The sequence below is a fragment of the Megascapheus bottae genome, chromosome 19 (genome assembly GCF_031878675.1).
Source record: "Megascapheus bottae isolate mThoBot1 chromosome 19, mThoBot2.hap1, whole genome shotgun sequence".
In the NCBI taxonomy this organism is placed as follows: domain Eukaryota; kingdom Metazoa; phylum Chordata; class Mammalia; order Rodentia; family Geomyidae; genus Megascapheus; species Megascapheus bottae.
The window spans coordinates 11,583,655-11,605,743 of record NC_143527.1 but is presented as its reverse complement, the minus strand read 5'-3'; the positions used below and the strand labels follow the sequence as shown (position 1 = coordinate 11,605,743).

Below are 22,089 nucleotides of genomic sequence, written 5' to 3'. Positions count from 1 at the left end.
TTCAAAGCCAGCCTGAGCAGACAAATCCAAGAGACTCCTCTCTCATTAACCAGCAAAAAAGCCAAAAGTGAAGCCATGGCTAAAGAGATAGACAGGCAGCCTTTGAACAAAAAGCCAAGAGTATAAAACCCAGAGTTCAAGGCCCAGTATGAGCACAACTTCTGAATTCTCTACCTTTGGAACTGGAAGGACTTAATTAGTTTAGACCCTTCAATCTACAAAAACTGTCAGGTGATGCAAGAGACAAAATGGGAAGGCAATCCTCAGTGTCTCTCATGCCAAGACACTCCCCAGTCCCTGCCCCTAAGAGAGGAATGTGCACTTCCTTCTCCAGCTGGCTCTAGGTGGCGCCATCTGACCTCTGGCCCTGGAAGTAGCTTCAGCCCATGTTACTCTGACTTGAGACATTTAAGATGCAAACTGGGGGTTCACTGTGTTTTCCCATACCAGTCGTGGCGGGTTAGCAGGCCTCTTAGATGACATGTGCTCCGGTCCCCAAGAATCCCACTCCACTTGCAGCTGACCAAGAGCCATTGAGAAAGCAGGTGGCAGGCTCAGGCCTTCCTGGCTTCGGGCAGAGCACTGCTGCTTACTGTAGCACTGGGGAAATGACCCTGGCCTTTCTGCCAGCCACCATGTGCACTGACTGCAGTCACTTCTCTACAGAGCAAGGGAGGATACAGGCAGGAGCCACGCTGTCCTCCACGAGTGGCATCTGTTTGAGTGGCATATCCCAGCTGTCCTCTCTACAGGAAGGCTCATTTGATTGGCAGAGATTCTAGAGTCCTTGGACTCGGTTCCTTAGAAGCACGGCCCCCACACACCTGCGTCCCCCTTGACCACGCCCCATCCACACGATACCAGATTGGCTTCTGCAAAGCCAAGTCATGCCATCTCCCCTTGAAATGCCATTGCTGTTAGGATAAACACAAATTCCCTCACCCTGCCTGCCACCCTGCCAGCTGGCCATATGTCCCTTCTAAGAGTCTTCCCTGCCTGAGCCGTGGGATACCCTGACTCCCCTCTCTCGCTCAGTCTCACTCGCTGACCACTCTCAGCTCCTTCACCTCCTCTAGGCAGCCTTGGCTGACTTCGCCCCGGAGCCCACTCACACCTTGTCTGGGCAGCATGCTGTAGCCTCGTGTTTCGAGAGTTGCCTGTCCTTCGGCCCTCAGCAGACCCTGCCATAAGAGCATGGCGGTCAGCTGCTCTTCATAATGCAGTTCCACACTTAGCCTGGTGGGACTCCATACCTACAGGATGCTTGACAACAAGCCCAATGGTTTTTAAGTTTTAAGCTTTTAAACTTTGCATCTGCTCAGTATTCTCTTCTTGTGTGGCTCTAAATCAATGCTGAGTCCTCAACAATACAGAAACACAGGAGAATGAGACAGCAGCTCCTTTCCTACCCTTCTCTGTGGAACACCTAGTCGCAGGACTGTTCTAGCAGTGACAAGAAGAGCAGAGAACAAGCAAGGCCTGAGCTCGTGGCCTCCTTGTCTAGAGGAGCAGACAGGTGTCAGCTCATCGCAGCGGCCTGCAGCACTGAGGGGAGACTCACTGCTGGGTTAGTGAGCCTGGACACTGGCTCTCTTCTGTGAAATGGGAAGAATGAGAATGCCTACAGCACTGGCTTGTTGAGAGACTAAAATGAAAGGCAGATGCATATAACCACTTAGTCTAGTAGAAAAGATTCAGTTGATGTTGGCCATGTCATAATTACAATGGTCAATATAATAACTGGTGCCACTAATAGGGTCCTCCCTGCTGAGACCAGCAGACAGGGACAAGTGAGGGCCTGGCATCCAGGGCCATTGACTTAATTTGCAGGGCCCAGTGCACAATGCAAAGATAGCTCCTTGTTCAAAAATTAAGAATTTCATGACGTAAACAACCAAGCATGAAGCCAAACACCTCACGCTGCTCCACAGGTTGTCACCCAGGAGACCAACCCTGCTGAGAAAAGGAGTTCAGGTCATTTCTGATTAATAGGGCAGGCACAAATTGGCAACAGGAAGTCTGTAGTTCTGTCATAATAGGATTGAAGAAATCAGATTTCCTTTGTTTCCTGAGAGGAATCATAAATGACGGTGTGCCTGGAATGAGCACAAGGGCATGTCATTTCTCCCCTGGATCCAAGGCCAGTTTTTAAGCTTTTCAGGGAATGAAAGTTTTCCCCCCACCCCACTTTCTGAAGCTACCTCATGAGCTCACAGTTCCAGCCCCAAGTTTGTACAACTTGAGCCCTGCTTTTTTCTCTTTCCTGCTAGGGAGCTGCTCCGCCCACCCCCCACCCCCAGAATCCCACAGTCCATTTCATTGTGGAAAAAATGCCACCATTTCTAAAAGCCAAATGGTTTGTTGGAGAAAAAGTCAGCCAGAGACAAAATTGCATATAGCGGAGTAGGGAAAATTCTACTGCTTAAGTGTGTTGTTTTTACATCTCTATCTTTCTGTGCAGGAGACTCTAGAAAAGGTCAAAGTGTTGGGCCGACTGTGTTTTTCCTTCTTCCTCAGCAGGGGCAGGCACGCACAGCACAGCTGCACCCCCCCCCACTGCCAGGGGAGGATTCCCCCCCCCTGCCCTGCCCTCACCAACGCCTCAGCATCCCCAACAAGAAGAGAATATCATGGGCAGGGAAAGCTTCCAGTCTAAGCGCCTGGCAAGCAGAGCCAGGCTGTCCTTGGAGGCTCTAAAATCGTGAGACATCTCCTCTCTGCAGGGAAAAATAACTCATTTGTCCTGTGACCTCCCAGAAAGGTCCCTGTGCCTTGTGAGGCACTACAGAATCGGGACTGTCACTTCTTTCTTGTTTTGGTCTCTGTCTCAGCCAGGGCATTAGGCCTCTGCTTTGATCTATTATTCCCTCAGACTAGTCATCCTTCCTATGACCACTGCCCTTACCTAGAAAGAAAACAAAAAATAGCACAGTGTAATTGTATTGCTGGGGTAATGAAACAGATTTACTCAGAGGGGATGAGTCCAATTTCTTCAAGTTCTTCTCTTTCCAAGTGGTGAAGAAACACAGTTTGCCTGCCCCCCATTACATGACACACATGGCATCTGTTGCTCTCAGGACTGAGAGTGACCACGAATCTCTACTGTGAGCACCACCGAGTTTCCTTGTTAGACAGGCATGCAGGGTTGGCCTGCATTCCCCACGTGACCTTATTTGGAAATAATGCCATTGCAGGAATAACTACTTCAGATGAATTCATCCTGGAGTAAGGGTGGGCCCTCAATCAATATTTTGGGTAGCTAAATAAATCAAGAGGAAAAGAAACAGGCAGGAGAGGGAGAGGCTATGTTTTATCAGAGGTAGAGTTTGGAGTGATATGCCGGCAAGCCAATAAGGAGAAGCTAGGAGAGAGACATAGACTATATTTCCTCAGACCCTCTGATGGGACCAAACCCATCAACACTTTGTCATCAGGCTTCCAGCCTCCAGAACTATGAGATCATAAACTTGGATTATCTTAGGCCTCTAAGTTTGTGGTGCTTGTGTGAGTGCATGTGTGCGTGTATGTGTGCATGCATGTGTGTGAGTATAAGATAAACTCAGGGCAAGACTTATGCATCTTAAGAGCTTTCATGTCATGTGTTTATAAAAGGAGGGATCCTAGCACTGATTCTACTCTAGAAACATCTAGTAATTCTTGAAATTCTATTAATGTCCTTCATTTCTTCATGCTTCATGGATAGACACTAGCTGTATGGCAGATTCTACAAGAAACCTGAAGGATTTATTGAGCTCCATGACTTCTTATCTTGCAGCCATCTTGCAGAATAGACACAAAACTCATAACAATATTGTGTGAGAAGGGCTGCCCTGCCCCAGAGGGTGTCACCATCCAGGCTGCCTGCCTGACAGATGAGAGATAGCTTGGGGCTTATCTGGCACTAGGAATGGTGCAATTCCAGGCTCAGAGGCACATTCAGAGCATCCACGCTCTCTACTCTGAGAAGAGAGTGGTAGGAAGGCAGTTGTGCACTGACTTCAGCATCATTTTCCTCCCGTGAGTCAGCACTTCGCGAAATGTGTTCCAAGGAAGAAGACTCCCACAGGATGCCTCAAATGAGCCCTACCCCAGTACTGGGGATGACATCTGGAGTCTTGGGTACACTAGGCATGCATTCTTCCACTAAGCTTCATTCCCTGCCTGGGGAACAAACAACTTCCTGTGGTGTGAATTCTATGAGAAACGCGATATAATCTCTCTCCCAACCCCTTAGCCAATTAAAAAACATCCACTGTATGGGCGGGGAGTTTGGCCTAGTGGTAGAGTGCTTGTCTAGCATGCACGAAGACCTGGGTTCAATTCCTCGGTACCACATATATAGAAAAAAGCCAGAAGTGGTGCTGAGGCTCAAGTGGTAGAGCTCTAGCCTTGAGAAAGTCCAAGGACAGTGCTCAGGCCCTGAGCTCAAGCCCAGGACTGGAAAAAAAAACCCCCAAAACCACATCTTCTGTAAAAAAAAAAGAAATGTCACACTAACGAAACCTCCTATAACACTCAAGCCCAAATTTTCTCTAGCTATGTGGTCGTGGAAATCATATTGTCCCAGTCACTTTGAAATGCTTCTGTTAAAGTCACAGAGGACATGGGAGTGGGGACTGTGCAAGGCTACACATCTGTGTTTCTGTCAAACTGTGTGCTCACAGTGTGTAGTGGTGACCTTCTCTTCGGACAGGTGACCTTCAGCAAGCTTTGACCATAGGCTGTACAGCTCCCTGTTCTGGCCACCACCACCTCTCCCTGAACCTACTAGCTTTTGAGTGTCTGGCCTTCCCTTCCCATCTTGTTTAGACAGTCTATTCTCACAGTTATCTAAGGCCAAGTCAGAGGATGGCCAAGCAAGTACTAGTATGGTCCCTCTCTCTTAGAACACAGCCAGCCCTTTTCCCTGGGCTCCCAGACATTCTCTTTCTAGCTTCTATGCACTCTCTGCCCTCATCATCCAGACCTATGACTCCTTTCTCAGCCTCAGAATAGGCAACAGCCTGGGCTGCCTCCATGGAAACCATCATTGGCATTTTCTTCTTTGACAGCCATTCAAGCTGGGAGAAAAGGAACTCTAGTTTTTCTCCTGCAGGGAAATGAGGTAAATGAGGAGGCCAAAAGTACTTCCTGCCCCGTGGTCTGGCTTCCCATAACCACACCTGGCTTAGACCTTCCCAAAGGTACTAATAACATTTTTCTGGACAGCTCTGAGCTCCTCACCAGATCCTGTGTGTTCAGGCTCTGTCCTGATTCTCCACTATTCCTCTGTCTTCCTTCTGTCTCTCTCCTTCTGTTCCCACCCTGCCTGTAGAGGGAACTCCCAAGCTCATCGGGCTCCTCTCCAGATATTCTTTCTGTTCAGACTTGTCCCTTGGAGGCTTATGACAAATGAAGAGGGGCTGATCTGTGAGTCCCTCCGGTCCTGGGAACGGACTGGTTAGGACTGGGAGAAACCTCATGGTCCCCACTCCAGCTACTTCAACAGAGCTTTCCTTTGTGAGCTGTCTGGGCAGGGGCCAGGACACAGCCATGATACTTCTGCCCAGTGGAGGGATGAGCTTTTCTGGCTCTGCTGGGCTCTGAGACTCCAGCCACATATTCAGCTTGTCACTAGAAAATGTCAGCCTTGCCAAGATGGTTGAAACGATTGTTGTTCTCTGGTGGGTTCTCAGACCTCCTGAGCAACAAGATCAGGCCAGATAAATCAGCCAGTGGGCTGACAAAGCTCTATGATCACATGGCTGATCACACAGTGCAAGGGAAGTGGTAAGAGTAGCAGATATTTGGGGTGTTAAAGCACCTGCACCTGCACCTGCACGCCTGAGACTGGCACAGGAGGACTGGCATTGGTGATGTAGCTAAAATATCTGTAGCCACCCCATGGCTGTGGGCTGATGGCTCACACCTATAATCTTAGCTACTCAGAAGGCTGAGATCTGAGGAAAGTCCATGACACTCTTATCTCCAATTAACCGCTAGAAAAGCCAGCCAGAAGTAGAGCTGTGCCTCAAGTGATAGAGTGCTCGGGGACAGCACCCAGTCTGAGTTCAAGCACTGCCGTGACATTCGTCACACTGTGAGACACATTCAAAAGATGTTGAGGGTCCAAGGTATTGGTATCTCTGCACAGAAAGGATAAGGGTCTAAAGGGTCAAACCCTAATGTTACATACAGAAAGAGAGAGAGAGAGAACATGGGAAATTCTGTTTTAGGGTACTTAGCACCACCCTCCACACACAAGCCTTCTAGGGGTGCAGTGTCAAAGAGGAGATATCATTACTGTCACCTTCCCAGTGTCTTTCACCCTGCCTCTCCTCATGCACTTCTGTATCAGGGACAGCTTGTCATTTCTCCACTCTGCCTACCGCAGGTACATAGGGCTTCATGGGCTTCTCTCGTTTCTGAGGGAAAATCCTTTTCTCTGAAACTTGGCATGAATGTGAATATCTGTTGAATCTTCCCTCTTCTTCAGGGATTGGCGGGCTACAGCTGGTAGGTAGGCCCAAGCACCAATAAAGGTACCCGTGTGTCTTCCTGTGGACATATATGGGTCCTTGTCAACTCATCTGTGCCCCTGTGCAGAGAACACACCCTTCACCCCTTCACAATGTTGTCCAGGGTCTCAGGGATGAGCTTCCCATGTGAGGCAGGCCTGACATTTGTCCTTTACTCTGAAGCTTCATGTCTTCCAAGTATCCAAGTGCAGAGTGCTGGCTGGCAGCAGTACTGAAGGGTGTCCTTAGTGGCTACTCAAATCTATTTTATGTTGGCTTAGTGCTTACTGACTGGAAGAAATCTGCTCAGGATTCTTCTCTTTGTTTCCCTGCAGTTCAGCAATGTGAATCCGCTTTTCTTTTCTTTCTTTCTTTTTTTTTAAAAAAAAAAGACTACAGGGCAAAGTCTTGGCTCTGCTGCCCTCTGGTGGCTGAACTACAATCTCACGTTCTTTCCAGGAACTCCACGATTGATTGCAGAGCCTGAATGCCTTGGTTTGGGATCATTATATTAAATTTCCCTATATCCAGTTATAAGGTTGGATACTTTTTTCTTGTCTCCTTCTGAGACTTCTAAGTGCTGAGTAACCTCAACACAGAATCAAAGCTGGAACTAACAAAAATGCATTGCTGGATGACAAAACATCATACTTAGGTATTCACATATTTTGTGCTTGAACTTGCTAAAAGATGGAGAGCAGCTGGATCCTAGCTACACAGAAGGCTGGGATCTGAGGATGGCAGTTTGAAGCCAGTCTGGGCAGGACCCCCACCTTGGTGAGACTTTTATCTCCAAATAACCACTCAAAAATTGGAAGTGGAGCTGTGGCTCTAGTGGTAGAATGCTAGCCTTGAGCAAAAAGAGCTCAGGAGCAGGACCCAGGTCCTGAGTTCAAGTCCTACAACTGATTTTTTTTTTAACATGAAAGGCACTAAGGTACATGATGCTTTATTTGTATGTGTGTGCTGGTACTGGGGCTGGTACAGGGGCTTGAACTTAGAACCTTGTGTTCACTTAGTTTTTTATTTTTAATTTTTTCTACCACTTGTGCCATACCTCTACTTTCAGCTATTTGTTGGTTAATTGGAGATAAGAGTATCTCAGATTTTTCTGCATGGGTTGGCTTTGAACTGAGTTCCTCAGATTTCAACCTCTGGAGTAGATAGGATTACAGACATGAGCCACCAGCACCTAGTTTGAGGCATACAAGATGTACAACACAATCATATCACTCCCCATACATACTTTTGAGGACCACAGCAAATAAAGTTGAACTGAATTGAGTAAGTCATGACAATTCCTTATTTCCTTTCATGGGGTTATAAATAACTTAGTTACTCCAGAAACAGAAGAACAACTGTTGACTGCATTATAAAACAAGGCAGAGTCCAGGAGTTTGGCCTAGTGGTAGAGTGCTTGCCCAGCATGCACAAAGACCGGGGTTCAGTTCTTTGGTACCACATATATAGAAAAAGCTGGAAGTGGTGCTGTGACTCAAGTGGTGGAATGCTAGCCTTGAGAAAGCCCAAGGACAGTGCTCAGGCCCTGAGTTCATGTCCTAGGACTGGCAAAAATAACTAAATAAATAAAATAAAAAATAAAACAAAGCAGGTCACATTTAGTGCAAACTGGAACATGGGAATTTTTTAATAGTGCCAAACATTATTTACAATGGTGCCTTCCCCACAGTCAAATGCTACTGGGGCCAACCTTCTACAGACTCACCACTCTTTCATTCTTCCATCATGAATGAACTAGGTGGCTGAAGATCAAGAGAACAGGTTTAACTGGTCTCTACTCGCCCATCTCCTCTCCTACACACTCTGCAAATTCTCTTTTGCCTGCCACATTTTCCTCTCCTTATTTTTCTTGTCCCTTGGTGTCCCACTTGCACAGCTCTTTTCCTGTCAACAAGTGCTTTTGAATTTGACTCCATTCTAAGTCTACTGCCATTTTGTAAGTTATGGCATTCACTGGAGAGTCTCTTCAACCAAATGTTGCCTCCCTCTATTGGAGAATTGGTTGCCTAGCCACATGCCCTACATTCATTCTCTCACTCAAGTGAGACCTTACCCTCCGGTGAGTGATAGCTGGCCCTACTCCTTCTCTGTCTTGAAGCCTAGTAGGCACAGCCAATGGGATTCATCCCATGCACAGAGACTCAAAGGAACCTAGGAAGGGACCCCTCAACCATTTCTTACCCTCTATGATAGGAGTCATTTCCCCTTGTGTCAGGTTTGCAGAATTCCCTTCTCTTCCACCTCCCTCTCCTTCCCTGTCTTTTCTTGGGATACAGTCAGTACTAATACTTTACAGACAGCATTTGGCGCCTTGCTTCCTCTAATGTGCCTTGGGCAATTGTCCCAGGCCAGATAAGTCACATTAAAGCTGAGAAAGAAACCAAAGGATTGGATTTCTTTTTATATTAGGTTGGGGAGAAAGCAACTATTGGAAGTTTTCAGATTGTCTGGATTCCTGGAAGCTGTTGATGTGCTTTTAGAAAATATCTTAAATCACCATGCTTTTAAGCTCATCTTAGTTTCTGGAACTTCTGGAGTAGGTTTCTGCTTTATTTTGGTAGGAAGTTGCATTAGATAATGGGATGAAATTAGCCTTGTATCAGGTTGAGGCATGAGATGGGAAGCTCGGATTTACCTGGCTCACACTGAGCTTCTGGGTCTGGACGCAGGGTAACTGGGCAAGTCCAGGTGTTGCCATTCTGTGGATCAGTACCACAACATCCAGGCACATGTCTACACAGGTGGGATGATAGGAAGCCAGACTCTGATAAGGTCTGGCTGATATCAAGATTTGCCTTAACCCACAGAGAGCATGGAGTCTCTAAAGACTCAGTCAGAGATTCCGCTGGGGTCCTTTGTAAATCGGGTGCCATCCATTTATCTCCTAGATAGGAGCACTTCCCTGGGACCAACACTAAAGTGGATGGATACACGGTCATCTGGCACAAAGCGGCACTGCCCTGGGAAACTTGGATGTATCACCACCTGCCTAATCAGAATAAATACCTATAACATCAAGAGGCAAAGCTCACCCAGGAGAAAAGGAGACAGCCTGAAGCCCCTGCTTTCCCCACTATGTCAGAACCCCTCCTTGACATGCTCCTTTCACAAGGCCAAGGTCAAATTCCCTGAAGCAATTGTGCTCCAGTCCACGCTGGGGCTGAGTGTGGGAGGTAGTTCCAGCACAGAATTGTGGGACAGTTTCTCAGAAAGAATTATATCAAATAGTTGGGTTCTACAGCACAATCAGAACTCCATGAGAACTTCAAGTATCTGAGTTAAAGAGTCGTCCCTCCGCACTTCTCCAAATTGCTCCACTTTTCTCCATCTTTTCTTGAAAGCTGAAAGTCAGTGTACTTGTTAGCATATCACTGATTGCATGGACTGAATATCCAGAAGGTTAATGTGGATGAGTCATTCCTGGTATGGCAAAATAAGCTTCATGACACTGTGTTTTCTGTATTTCTGATGCTTTGACATATGGGGCCTTACGGGGCCCAGAAACACTCACTGCTCATTTCCAGACAAGTGAATTCCTGGAGATGCTCAATGAGCCACCTTCTAAAACATGAGACCTCCAGGTAAACCACCAGACTTGAGGCTCCTCAACTAGGCTTCTTATTCTGGGCCACCATTTCCCTACTCTTCTACCCCCATCAGGGCAGGTACCAGGTGAATGGAGAAAGATAACCCTGATGCCCAAGAAGCTGCTGAATGATTCCAACTAGCCAGTCCTCAATTTGCTTACCATATCCCCCTTATTCCTTCTTGAAAAGGTCATCTTTAAGTGTTCTGCCCTCACTTCTCCTTCTGGCCTGATGGCATCTTTCGCCAGGAGTCTAGTATGGCAGCCATGAGTAACAAACAGTCAACACAAGTCGTCTCCTGATATGTCGGTCATACTGAATCAACGATAAAGCCTCCATTTTAAAAGAAGTCATCTCTAGCAGCCACTGCCCCTTCTCCTCTTTACAGATGTTCTTGGCATGGGGAAGAACCCTGGGGTGGGAGAAGGGCAACTACAGCACAATTTCAAGCACCATGAAGAGCTGGCTCTTCTCAGTGAGCCAAGTAAGTAGGGTTAGTGTGTTAAAGATAACTGGAAAGAATGTTGTCATAGCAGTCACCTGAGCAAAGCAACACCTTACGCTAAATTCACGAACAAGAGCTCTACTGGCAACAAGTAATCACAGCCCTTCCACAGCTCTCGGGCAGCTTCATGGGCATGTGTAAATCGCCAAAAGTACTTTTTGGTCAACAGAAATGAAAGGGGGGAAAATGTAAGTGCATTCATCCTTCCTAACTGCAAAAAAAATGCTTGTTTTCTTAATTTTAATCTTAAAAACAAAGAAGTTTTTAATAGTGAAAAGTTAAATGTCGAAAAATGGAATTTCATAGTTAAAAGGCATTCCATAATGGTGGCATTTCCCCCCCCTCCACAGCTCTCCTGTGAGTAATTAATCTTGGATTGTGTTTTCAAGAGCTCTTGTTTGCATCAGCGTTAGGAAACAAATGTGTCGCCCTGAGAGAACAAAGTCCATAAATATTTTATGCAAGTGAGAGGAGTGAACTGAATTCATCCCAAGAACATTTGCTCTCCACAGGAAGAACGAGAAATCCACTTTGCCCACATCAGCCAGCATTTGCTGGAAGCCCAGTGTTAAATGACACCCACTCCATTCGCTCTACTCACCCTTTAGCCAGTGTTGCTATGCCAACGTCAGTTAACTTCATGCCTACACCTAAGGGAAGAGAGCAAAGATGCAGTTTGAATTACGCAGGGATCCTCAGGAAGAATCATCTAGAGGAAAGATCTCAGGGAAGGGGTAGATTAAGACCATTCTGCCATTTTTCCCCACTGTCCATCCGAGGCTTCTCTGTGGATGCTGAGAGCCTTGCAGACATGCAGCCCATTGCATAGAGAGTCAGATTTGTCCTGCTCTTCTCACCAAAGGAGGGAGGAGGGAGGAAGAAGAAAGGAGGGAGGAGGGAGACCACTGCCTGTGGTGCCACTGAGGCCTGCTGTTTTGTCAAGAGCTCTCTCCCAGAAATGCTCTGACTTAGGCTCGCTAAGAGCGAAAGCCCTTGCACAGTGGAAGAAATAGCATGGGCTTTGTGGTCAATGTCAAGTGTGAGAAAGCACAAGGTGACATTTGCTCAGTTCAAAGCTCAGCTCAGATATATGATTTCCCATTTGCATGATGGCAGCTGCATTTCCCAGTTTGCATTGTGACCTGATTTTCTAGATTATCTGCAGATCCAGAGAAACACTCTGGAACTATGGGTAGACTCTAGGCCATTGCCCTAGGGAACTGACCTTCCAAACTCATGAGCTGATCCTTTGCCACGTGTCCTAACGGCTAGCCATTGAACCACAGCTCGTGTGGAAGGAGCTGGGAACCAACCTGAAAGGACGTGGGACCATGCTTCAGCAGGGTTACAGGCAGCCTCAGTAGAATTCTGAGTTCAAGAAGTCTTTGGGCCCCTGGGACAGGCAGAGGAGTCACTAGGTATACAGAGGTGCATGGAGAGTGGATTGCCTGTCTCCTGATGTGAGTAAAACTATCTTCTGTAGTAGAAAATTGGCCATAATCATTGTCTCAGCTGCATCCTTAACCTCCCCCGTGTGTGGCAGGAAGGAAGAGCGCCTCTCTGGGATTCTTGCCTTTCTAGTATCTTCTTCTCCCAACCACGTAGCCTTCTATTGTTACTCTCTTCCTAAGGTAGTAGCTCTGGCATGGGCCTCCCATCAGGTGGGTACCACTCGTGTAACCCATTGTGTAACCCATTGACCTCTCTTCTCAAGACACAGCATCAGTAATGCCAGAAACGCCACCCTGCCAGGGCCTGCGCTGCCTGACAACTATCTCACTTCTGACTGGCCTTAAATGGGCCATAAGTACTGGAACTCCTGCCACCAGTAGGTGCTGTGGCTACTGAGGTGCTAGATGGCCTAGAAACCAGTTTGGCCTGTGGAAGAAGGAGCTAGGTCTCCCCAAAAGCCAACTGGGAATCAATATGATGGTAACCTAGTTCCATAATTTTCTGCCCTAAGCCCAGGAAGAGAGAGCTGAATGCTTACCACGGGTCAGCAGTGTTCATCTGGAGCGTGGCCAGAATGCAGGACGTGCTATTATTCAGATAGCTTAATCAGACAGAAGCCCTGAGCAGTGCACTGAGAACTGGATTAGACATGGAGGTGCCAGTGAGCCCTTTTAAAGCCTCTTTTACACTTGGTAAGTAATTCTTCTCATTCTTTCAAAGCTGTTAACAACTTGAATCTATGTAAAAATACTTCACATAGTTTTTATTATAAGGGTTATGCTATTTAAAAGAAAAAGACTCCAAATTGCAAAAATTCTCTTTGGACATCTTGATCCATGAGAAGTCGTATTTTAAAATTACAGATCTAATCTATATAACAGTCCATTAAAAAAGAAAGTTATTTGGCAAGAGATACTTGAACTTGGGCAGTTGCTCTCCCTTGCCTCTAATAATCACCAGCTGTTCTTTTCAGCTTAGAAAAATAGAATATCATTTTGAAAGGACACTTTCGTATCTTGGTTTAGTAACTTCTTCGCCGTCATCCAGAAAAGGCTATTAACAGGGACTAACAGGGTGAATTATTGTTACAGCTATTGCGCTGAGATTGTTTCTGATAGAAGAAAAGGCAGCATTGGGAGAAAGTTCCCAGAGTGTGAGCTCGTGGGTCTTTGGAATGGCAAGTGGCTCTTAAAAAGGTGAGTGGTCCTTTCAGGGCCCACGTTCTGGTTCAAGATCAGATTTCCTATATCTCTGACACAGTCCAATCAACAATCAGATGCACCCAGAAAAGAGCAGACAGACAGACAGACAGACAGACAGATATCTAACCTAAGAAAAGTGAAGAATGAGTTTCAGATTTGCCTTTATCTGAATTCCAGTGTCTCAGAAAAACTATAAAAGTGGAGACATTGCTTAGAGAATGACTGTGACATCCCCTGCCACAATGATGACAGTAATTTAAAAAATGGGCCCAGAAGCAGCAGAGAGTAAATAAATCTTGTTATGAAACCCCTCACCAACACATTTAAGCATACACATCAGTTCCTGAGAGATGTAATATTTTGCTACACTTGTTTACCAGTGCCTAGAAGCGAAACTAGCTGTGCATGAAGCTCCAGGAGGCTGTCTTTCAGTAGACAAGTATATTTAATGCAAAATTAACTGACAGAGAAAGGAGATGGAGGAATCCACAACTGCACAGCCATAAAGTGAACAGAAGAAATGGCTGCCTGATAAGGCCATAGTATGTGCGAAAGTGTGTGTGTATGTGCGTGTGTGTGTGTGTGTGTGTGTGTGTGTATGTGTACACGCCCATGCATGCACTTTATCTTTCCAGCAAAAAGTCTCTGCAAAGAGGAAACAGGCCGTGAAACACCAGTGGCTCAAGACTATAACATATTAGCTACTAAGGAGGCTGAGGCCTGAGGATCCTAATTTGAAAAAAAGTTCATGAGACTCTTATTTCCAAGTACCACCAAAAAACCAGATGTAGAGCTGTAGCCCGAGTGGTAAAATACCAGCCTTGAGTGCAAAAGCAGCAAGAGAGAACATCATGCCCTAAGGTCAAGCCCAAGGGACCAGCACACACACAAAAATGAATGTATACAAAAATGTAATGTCATTAATTATATTATAACAAATGGTCCCCTCCTGGTCTTGATTATGTGCCATAGGTATGTGGGATGTGATTATCAGACAAAGCTGAGTAAACAGTACATTTGGGACCTCTGTATATTTCTGCTAATTTTTGTGAGTCTATCCTTATTTCAAATTAAGGAGATTAAAAAAAAAACCCAACATGTTTTATGATGTGGCAATGTTGTGATGAATGTTTTAGTGTCTCATTAAGTCTTGTCAATTCAAAGTAGAGAGAGTTAAAGCATGAAGAACTGGGTGGTTTGCCCAAAAGGCTGACAGCTGAGGAAGCAGCAGACCAGAAACAAAACCTGCAGCTGGGGCTAGAGTTTATTGTCCTTGTGTGGGACCATATCTGACATCTGCTAGGCACACAATGGCATAGTTTAGATCTTTCTCAAAGAAACAGGGACACACTTAATGCAGCAGCTGTCAGTACTCCACGCTCACCTCTCACCAGCATTTCTTTGCCTAAGACCTTTCTCCACTCTGCTTTGCCCAGCAGAGCTTATCCAGATGTTGGTGGGCCAGTGTAGGAAGGCAAGGACTGGCCCCAGAGGCCTTCAGCTGAGGCTAAAGGAGGCAGATGGATGGCTCTCTGGGGTCCTGTGCTCCATGGACAGGGACCTTCTGGGAAATGCGCTCTAGCAGCAGGCTCTCAGCTAAGGAGGCTCCAGCTGCCCAGAGCAGTCGCCAGCTGTTGACCCCTGTACTCTGCTGGCTGCCTGCCCTCCTCTCATCGCTGGTTCTCACCCTCCTAGCATGGTTTCTTGGTATCCCCATAGAAATGAGATATCATTTGATCCTGCCTCAGCCTCTGTGGGTTCTGAATCCTCAGATCTGACCAAGTGTGGTGGCTTACACCTGGAATTCCAGCTACTCAGGAGGTGAAGGGGAGGAAGGGAATGGTTTGAGGCCAGCTGGGACAAAAAAAAGTTAACGAGATTCCATCTCAGCAGGGCCTCGTGATTCTTATTTATGATCCCAGCTACACATGAGGGAAAGGTAGGAAGACTGTAGTCCTCAACAATAACAACAACAAAACCCACAAAGAAAAAGCCCTGGAACATTGTGCCCCTACAATAAAGAACAACAAAAGGAGTTGGGGCATGCTCCAGTGTAAAGCATTTTCGTAGCAAGAGTGAGCCCTGAATTCAAATCCCAATGCTACAAAAAAAAAAATAAATAAAAGGAGAGGGAAAAGGAAAGAACATATTCCAAATATAATTTGCTTGTTCATATGTGGACCTGTTGGCCATTATTGTCTAAACAATATGACATAGCATTTACATAGCATTTGCCTTATATTAGGCATTGAAAGAAATCTATAGGGATGATTTACAGTGTGTGGGAAAATGTGCATAGGTTGCGTCATATCCAGTGCCTTTTCACACAAGGGACTTGAGCACTGAGGATTTGGGCCCATGGATACCTAGGGATGGTGGCTTTGTTCCTGGCATCTAATTCTGACAACCGCTCTTCATACAAGAAATGGTATGCCCAATCATTTGTGGAGACATTGAAAGCAGGTTATAAATACATCATGTGAGTTTAGAATCCAGTAAATATTTCGCCTTTTATTAAAGATCTTTCCATCTATTGAGAATAAAACACTTCGCCTCAATTTAGCTTTTGATACATCTGGATTTTCTTATGTATGTCTAAGTTTGTAGCTAGTGAGGGTGTAAAAATAAAGCCTATCTCCAGTTACCCACTGTAATGGGAAGGCTATTTATTTATTTATATTTTTTTTGCCAGTCCTGGGGCTTAAACTCAGGGCTCGAGCACTGTCCTTGGGTTTTCTCAAGGGTAGCACTCTACTACTTGAGCCACAGCACCACATCTAGCCTTTTCTATGTATGTGATACTGAGGAATCGAACCTGGGTCTTTGTGCATTCTAGGCAAGCACTCTACCACTAGGCCAAACTCCCAGCCCCCAATTTTTTTTTTCTGATAGCACTGGGGTTTAAATTTAAGGCGGCCAGTGTTCTACCACTTGAACCACATCCTCAGCCTTTTTTGCTTTCATTATTTTTTCAGGGAGGGTCTTGTGATTTAGCCTGGGATAGCTTAGATTATGGTCCCTATCTCTATCTCCCTAGCAGCTGGATTTTAGTAATCCATTTGCTCCGCCAAATCTTGCTCCTGAGACACTATAGCACCTTTTTGGAGAAAAGCTGCTAAAGTCATCCAGCCCACTCCTTCTTCCTCCTCTTCCTCCTTCCCTCTTTCCTCATCCCGGGCCCACAGCATCCCTGGAGTTAGTGTACATCCTTGCTTCTTACCCTGCATGTCTGTGACCAGGAGACAGCCACTGGTTTTCTCATACACCCAGTGCTGGAAGGTACAGCACTTCTGCCCAGCCTCTGATTCTCTTCTCAAGACATTGATTTCCTTCCCATCTCGAATAGAGTACTTCACGAATTCACCGATCAGCTCCTCTTCCACAGTTGCGTAAGGGATGTTGTTCTCGGGCCGATGGATAAGGAAAATAGGAATGATCCTGGCAAGAAGGACACACATGAACATACATCAAGTTCTCTGATGGGGAGAGAAGTTCGAGGCTTCTCCTCTCCGTGTGAAGGAGTGGCAGGATCAATTCCTACTGCCTTCCCTCCTTCCTTCCCTTCTTCTTTTCCTTTCTTTCCTTTCCCTTCCCTCCCTTTGCCCCCACCCCCCTCTCTCTTGTTTATTTTTTTCAGAGCTGGCAATCAAACCTGGGGCCTTGCACATGCTGGACAAATACTCCACCGTTGAGCCATACCCCCCAACTCATCCATTAGATTTGGGCTAATATCGTAGTTGCTATTTAATGAATAAGATTCATTTCTGTTTTTGTTTTTAAGTAGTTTAGACATTCCTACTCACAATGAATTTCAATTGCTCATGTAGAAATGAATGTGTTCATTATAGTTCACTGGTGTTGACAATGAGCCATTGAACCATTCATCCATCCACCCACCCACCCATCTTTCTATCTGCCTTTACCCATCCATCTGTTCATCCTATTTCCTTTCATTCCACCAACAAATATTCACTCAGCAGTCTTTATGTGCCGAACACTCTTTCACAACAGCAATAAAGAAAATAGAGGCTCTGCACCATGGATCTTGCATTTACATGAAGGAGACAAATAATAAAGGAATGATGCCAGGAGAGGGGTTGGGTGCTCGAAAGCAGTGAAGTGAGGATAGGTATGTGGCACAGGGGTGGGGAGGGACTGCCACTGTATTTAGGGAGGTCACAGAAGTCCTGTGAACACAGGAAGAAGAGACCTGCAGGAAAGAGTGAGAGAGCCGAAGATATCAACAGCATTCTAAATGGGACAAGCAAGGGGCTCAGGTCTTAGAGCATCTTTCACCTTCCAGGTTGAAGGCCCTTTTTACAGGAATTCAAAGCACAGCCAGATGGGAGTGGGCAAACTTGGGGCAATATCCCTGTCAAATACCCCTCAAAGCAGCCTGGCCTCCACGCCTCCATCTGCCACATGCTGTGATTTGTGCAGGATTCAAGGAGCCCTCTGGAAGACTCTCTCTGGTTTGACCCTTTCTACCAAGCAAGAGGGTTCAGGATTTGTCTGAGCTGTTATTCATTCTGAAGCTTTTGAGGGGGAAAATGCCAGAAACAAGTCTGGCATTATTCACTGTCTTAATTAGCCTGGTCTCTGCCCAGTGGGACTCCATTTACATAGACAATGCGACATCATTGATATTCATGAATTCAAAAGCAGAAATGGCAGGGAGTATGGAGTGAAGTTTTCTTTTTAAGATCCCACCATCAAAGAGAATGCAGCAGGCCTGTGTCTTTGTCTGGAAGTAAACTTAGGGGTGACCAGGAATGCAAGGCCTGGAAGGCAGAATTGTGGGCTTTCAGAGAAGTGTGGTGTGCTGGTGGAGGGGGAGGGGAGGTTTGGCTGGTAAAATGCAGGGTAGCTGAGAGACAGAGACAGAGACAGGGATCCTGATACAGAGTCACTACTTACCTCTCTATACGCTATAATCATTCACAAAGGCACACATTCCCCCATTGTAAGAAAGGCAAAATCGTTTTTGACCGAAAAATGTCTTCATTGGACGTTAGACGGGGCAGTGGCCCCGTTGACTTCAGTGGTGATGAATCTACCTGCAGGTGCACCCCTCCACTCCGCCTCCCCACCTCAGTCTCCATACTCCCAACACTCCCCTCTTTCCCTTTCTCCACCCCCACCCCCTTCAGGAAGGCACAGTTGGCTCAGTGCGGGGCAATGATGTAATGTGTTCAGCCTTTGCTTCCTTTTCACCTGGAACTAGTAATCACCTCCCTGACTGTTAACCACCTGACAGTGAGTCCCCAAAGGCTCCTGGGCTCCCAGGCTCTGGGGTCACTTGCTCCTCCACTGAGATCTTCCCAAACTGCCCTGCTCACGCCTCCCTCAGGCAGTGATAGGTTCCCGAGGCTCTGAGATCACTTCCACATCGGCTGTGATCCCACCTCCCGCCTTCCCTATATAATGCAGTTCAACACCAGACCCCTCAAGCTTGTTCTTTTTCTCTTTCTTCTTCCTCTCTGTTTCCTCATGTTTCAATCTTGTACTGGCTACAATTTGCTCTTCCCCCTCCCGCCCCCAATAAACTCTTTTTCTGCCTTGGCCATGTGGTGGGTTTTCTTTCCCTTCCAGCGTACCTTACAAGGAGCATCTGTTAAAACGCCTCAAGAAATTTAACACGTAAGCTTCTACACAAAGCTTAACTCATCCCAGATGGCCTTCTCAGTGTTTTGTTGTTGTCAATTGTAGGACTTGAAATCTGGGCCTGGGCGTTGTCCCTGAGCTCTTCAACTCAAGGCTACTGCCCTAACTCTGGAGCCACAGTGCCACTTCCTGTTCTCTAGTGATTAACTGTAAATAAGAGTCTCACTTTAGTTCCTGGCTTTGAACCATGATCCTCAGATCTCAGGGGATGCTCAGATCTCAGCCTCCTGAGTAGCTAGGATTATAGGCATGAGCCACCAAGCCCGGCTCAGTGTTTTTAACAGAGAGTGAATCGTATCTTTTCCTTTGCATTATAGCAGTTTATTTTTCTGAAAGTTGCTGACAAATACTTGTGTATCAAACAAGTCTATCAAGATTTTTTTTTTGCAAAGAGTAAAAAGTATTAGACTTGCTCTATGGTCTCTTCAACACACTACTAAATGAAAACATTTTCCTCATTTTGTGAATTAACAGAAGTCCTTTCTTCTTTCCCCTCTCAATTTTTACTGATATATAAATGGCTGCTCTGCCTGGAATTTCCAACAGTGGAAAGGCCCTTTTTCCACTTAGCATGCAAATATGACCTCAACAGGACAAACTGACCAATAAACATAAGCTTCCCCTAAAATGCTGAAGGCAAAAGTATTTGCGCTATGAGTGGATAAAAGTAACCAGCATACTTTATCCCTATGCTACTATGTTCCTGGTCATACACAATCCATTCTTCCTGTCCCCCCATTACAGTTTAGTTTCATCACAGCACTAATTATGACGGTCTCTTGTTTGCTTGTGTTTGCTTATTGTGTAAGCTTATAGGAAATTTTATGTAACGTGGTAGATAGCATCCACCCATCCATTCATCAATCCACATACACATTTATTTAAAGAACATTTAAGTGCCTTATCTGTATGCTTCTGGAAACCAAATAAGAAGAGGACAGTAAAACACTTGTAAATCTTTATGGTGCTTATAGAAAGATCAAATCAAATTTCTGACCTATATGGCTCCTTCTTACCTTTCTGACCCTCCAGATCTTCTAAGGCCCCAGCAGGTCAGGGGTAACAACACAAGACATGGTCAACACACTTACTCTGGCACTTCTCCAAAGCCTTCCAGAGGCTGGGCTTCAGCAGCATAGATCTTGGCATAGTGTCTTGCAGTATTTTGAACATAGCATTCCTGTAATCACCAAATGAATGGGAAAGTCAAGTGTTTAGAAGAATTCAAACAATATTGTCCAGCAAGATAATTCAGGGGAATTTTTTTTCCCAAAATAAGTCAAGCTAATGAATTCCCAGACATGTCTCCCTTGTTGGAGTCACAGAAACAAAAACTATTTTTGGATGCTGAGTGCTAGGTTTGCCCAGGAGAACAGCCCCTTTTCCCTTTCTTTTCATGAAGGACAGCAAGTAGCCTTATCAGAAACCACCTGCCTGAAACCAGTAATCACCTGACTGTAAATCACCTCACTGAATTAGCAAAGGACCCTAGACTCTGAGGTCATTTCCTCCTCTGTTGAGATTACTTCCAGAACCACCGCAGTCCCGCCTCCTTCAAACAGTGCGAGGTTCCTCAGGCTCTGAGATCACTGCTGCATCAGCTGTGGTCACAAGTTCCCACCTTTCCCTATATAATCCCTCTCAACCACAAATCCCCTCCCAGTTTCTTCTGCTCTTCTCTCCCTACTTTGTCTCCATCTTGGGCAAGCAGTTTGCTCTTTCCCAATAAACTCTTTTCTGACAGAACCATGTGGTAGTCTCCTTTCAGTGAACCTTCTACTGGGAATCTAATCCAAGGCCTACTATGTGCTAGGCAAGTATTTCTAGGATGTGCCTTTGGGCACAGCAACCCACCTGGGTAGCGAGTTTGTAGTTCCTCTGCACGAGCTCAGCGTTGTTTCTGGTCCCATGGGCGATGGCATTGTGCACCTTGAGCACGCAGGAATGGCCAGGCTGGAAGACCGGCATGAGGCCCTGCATCACTGTGCTGCGGAAGGCTTTACGGTGTACGCCTTCCCCGAAGTGCAGCTCCTCAGTGGAGATTTGGCCACGCAGGCGGTCCCCAAAGTAGCTGTCATTGAGGAAGTCCTCTCTGAAGATGAGCTGGCTGAATTCAATCTCTTCACATCCTGAAACATAATACAGCTTTCGTTGCTCAGACTGTTTCCCACCCCTGATCCTTGATCAACTTGTGCCGCCATGGACAAACCAGGGGGAGAAACCATACTTAACTCCCACAACAGACACAGCAGAAGGGTTTTCTCAAGTTTTCAGCATCTGTTTTTCAGAATGGATACAGAACTGTGGCAGAGGATGCTAGTTTTTGGCTAAAGATCAGATCAGACCCACGATTTGATGAGAGAAGGGGAAAGATGACTTTCGACGTAAAAAGGTAATTTTGGTTTATAAAAACATCTTCTTTATAGGTGATGATAACTGATATCTTCCTGAATATTTAAAAGGAGAAGGAAATCATGTGAATATCCTCTTCATGTTTTTATACAGAATGTTTACCGAATGTGAAATATTGTCACATGATGTGAAAACATCATGTTTTCAGAGCAGCCTGTAGCTGATACTGGTTGTTTAAAGTCTGAGAAGATGGAGTCTCTCATTAGACTATTTGTTGACATTAGAGGTGTAGTTCATTGGGATAGCACTTGGTTAGCAATGACAGAGGCCCTGTGTTCAATCCTTCTTAGCATGGAAAAAAAAAGCATTGATTACTATGTAGGCCTAGTTATTAGCAGAAAGAAGCTGGGTGCTGGTGCTTGTGCCTGTAATTCTATCTACTCAGAATGGTGAAATCTAAAGAAAGATTTGAGGCCAGGCAGACAGAAAAGTCTGTGAGATTCTATCTCCACAATCATTAACAGAGCTGGATCCCTGGCTCAAATGGTACAAGTCCAGACCAGAAAGTGTAAGGCCTTGTGTTCAAACCCCAATATCACAGACACACAAAGTAGAAGATATTCAAAGAGAAAAATTGGGTGAGCAATTAGAAACTGTTAGAAGGAAGAGGATATGCACAAGATGGCCCGAATCTTTTCATAACAGTTAGCAAAAGACCCGGGGGGGATTGGAATATGTAATCTTCAGATATATCTGCTTAGCAAAAGTGTTGCAGAACTTCTAGCAATTAAGAAGCCGACATGGAGGAG

General features: G+C 45.7%; 1 protein-coding gene across 1 annotated transcript in view; it reads right to left on the bottom strand.

Annotated features, from left to right (window-relative positions):
* The window catches only part of Alpk2 (alpha kinase 2), a 111,961-nt gene that overhangs the window by 1,784 nt on the left and 88,088 nt on the right, over positions 1 to 22,089 (bottom strand). The window contains exons 9-12 of the mRNA XM_090353026.1: positions 20,783 to 21,057; positions 20,020 to 20,108; positions 16,485 to 16,702; positions 11,212 to 11,260 (exon numbers count right to left, since the gene is read on the bottom strand). Coding sequence (XP_090209152.1) covers positions 11,212 to 11,260; positions 16,485 to 16,702; positions 20,020 to 20,108; positions 20,783 to 21,057 — 631 coding nt within the window. The remainder of the gene's footprint in view (positions 1 to 11,211; positions 11,261 to 16,484; positions 16,703 to 20,019; positions 20,109 to 20,782; positions 21,058 to 22,089) is intronic.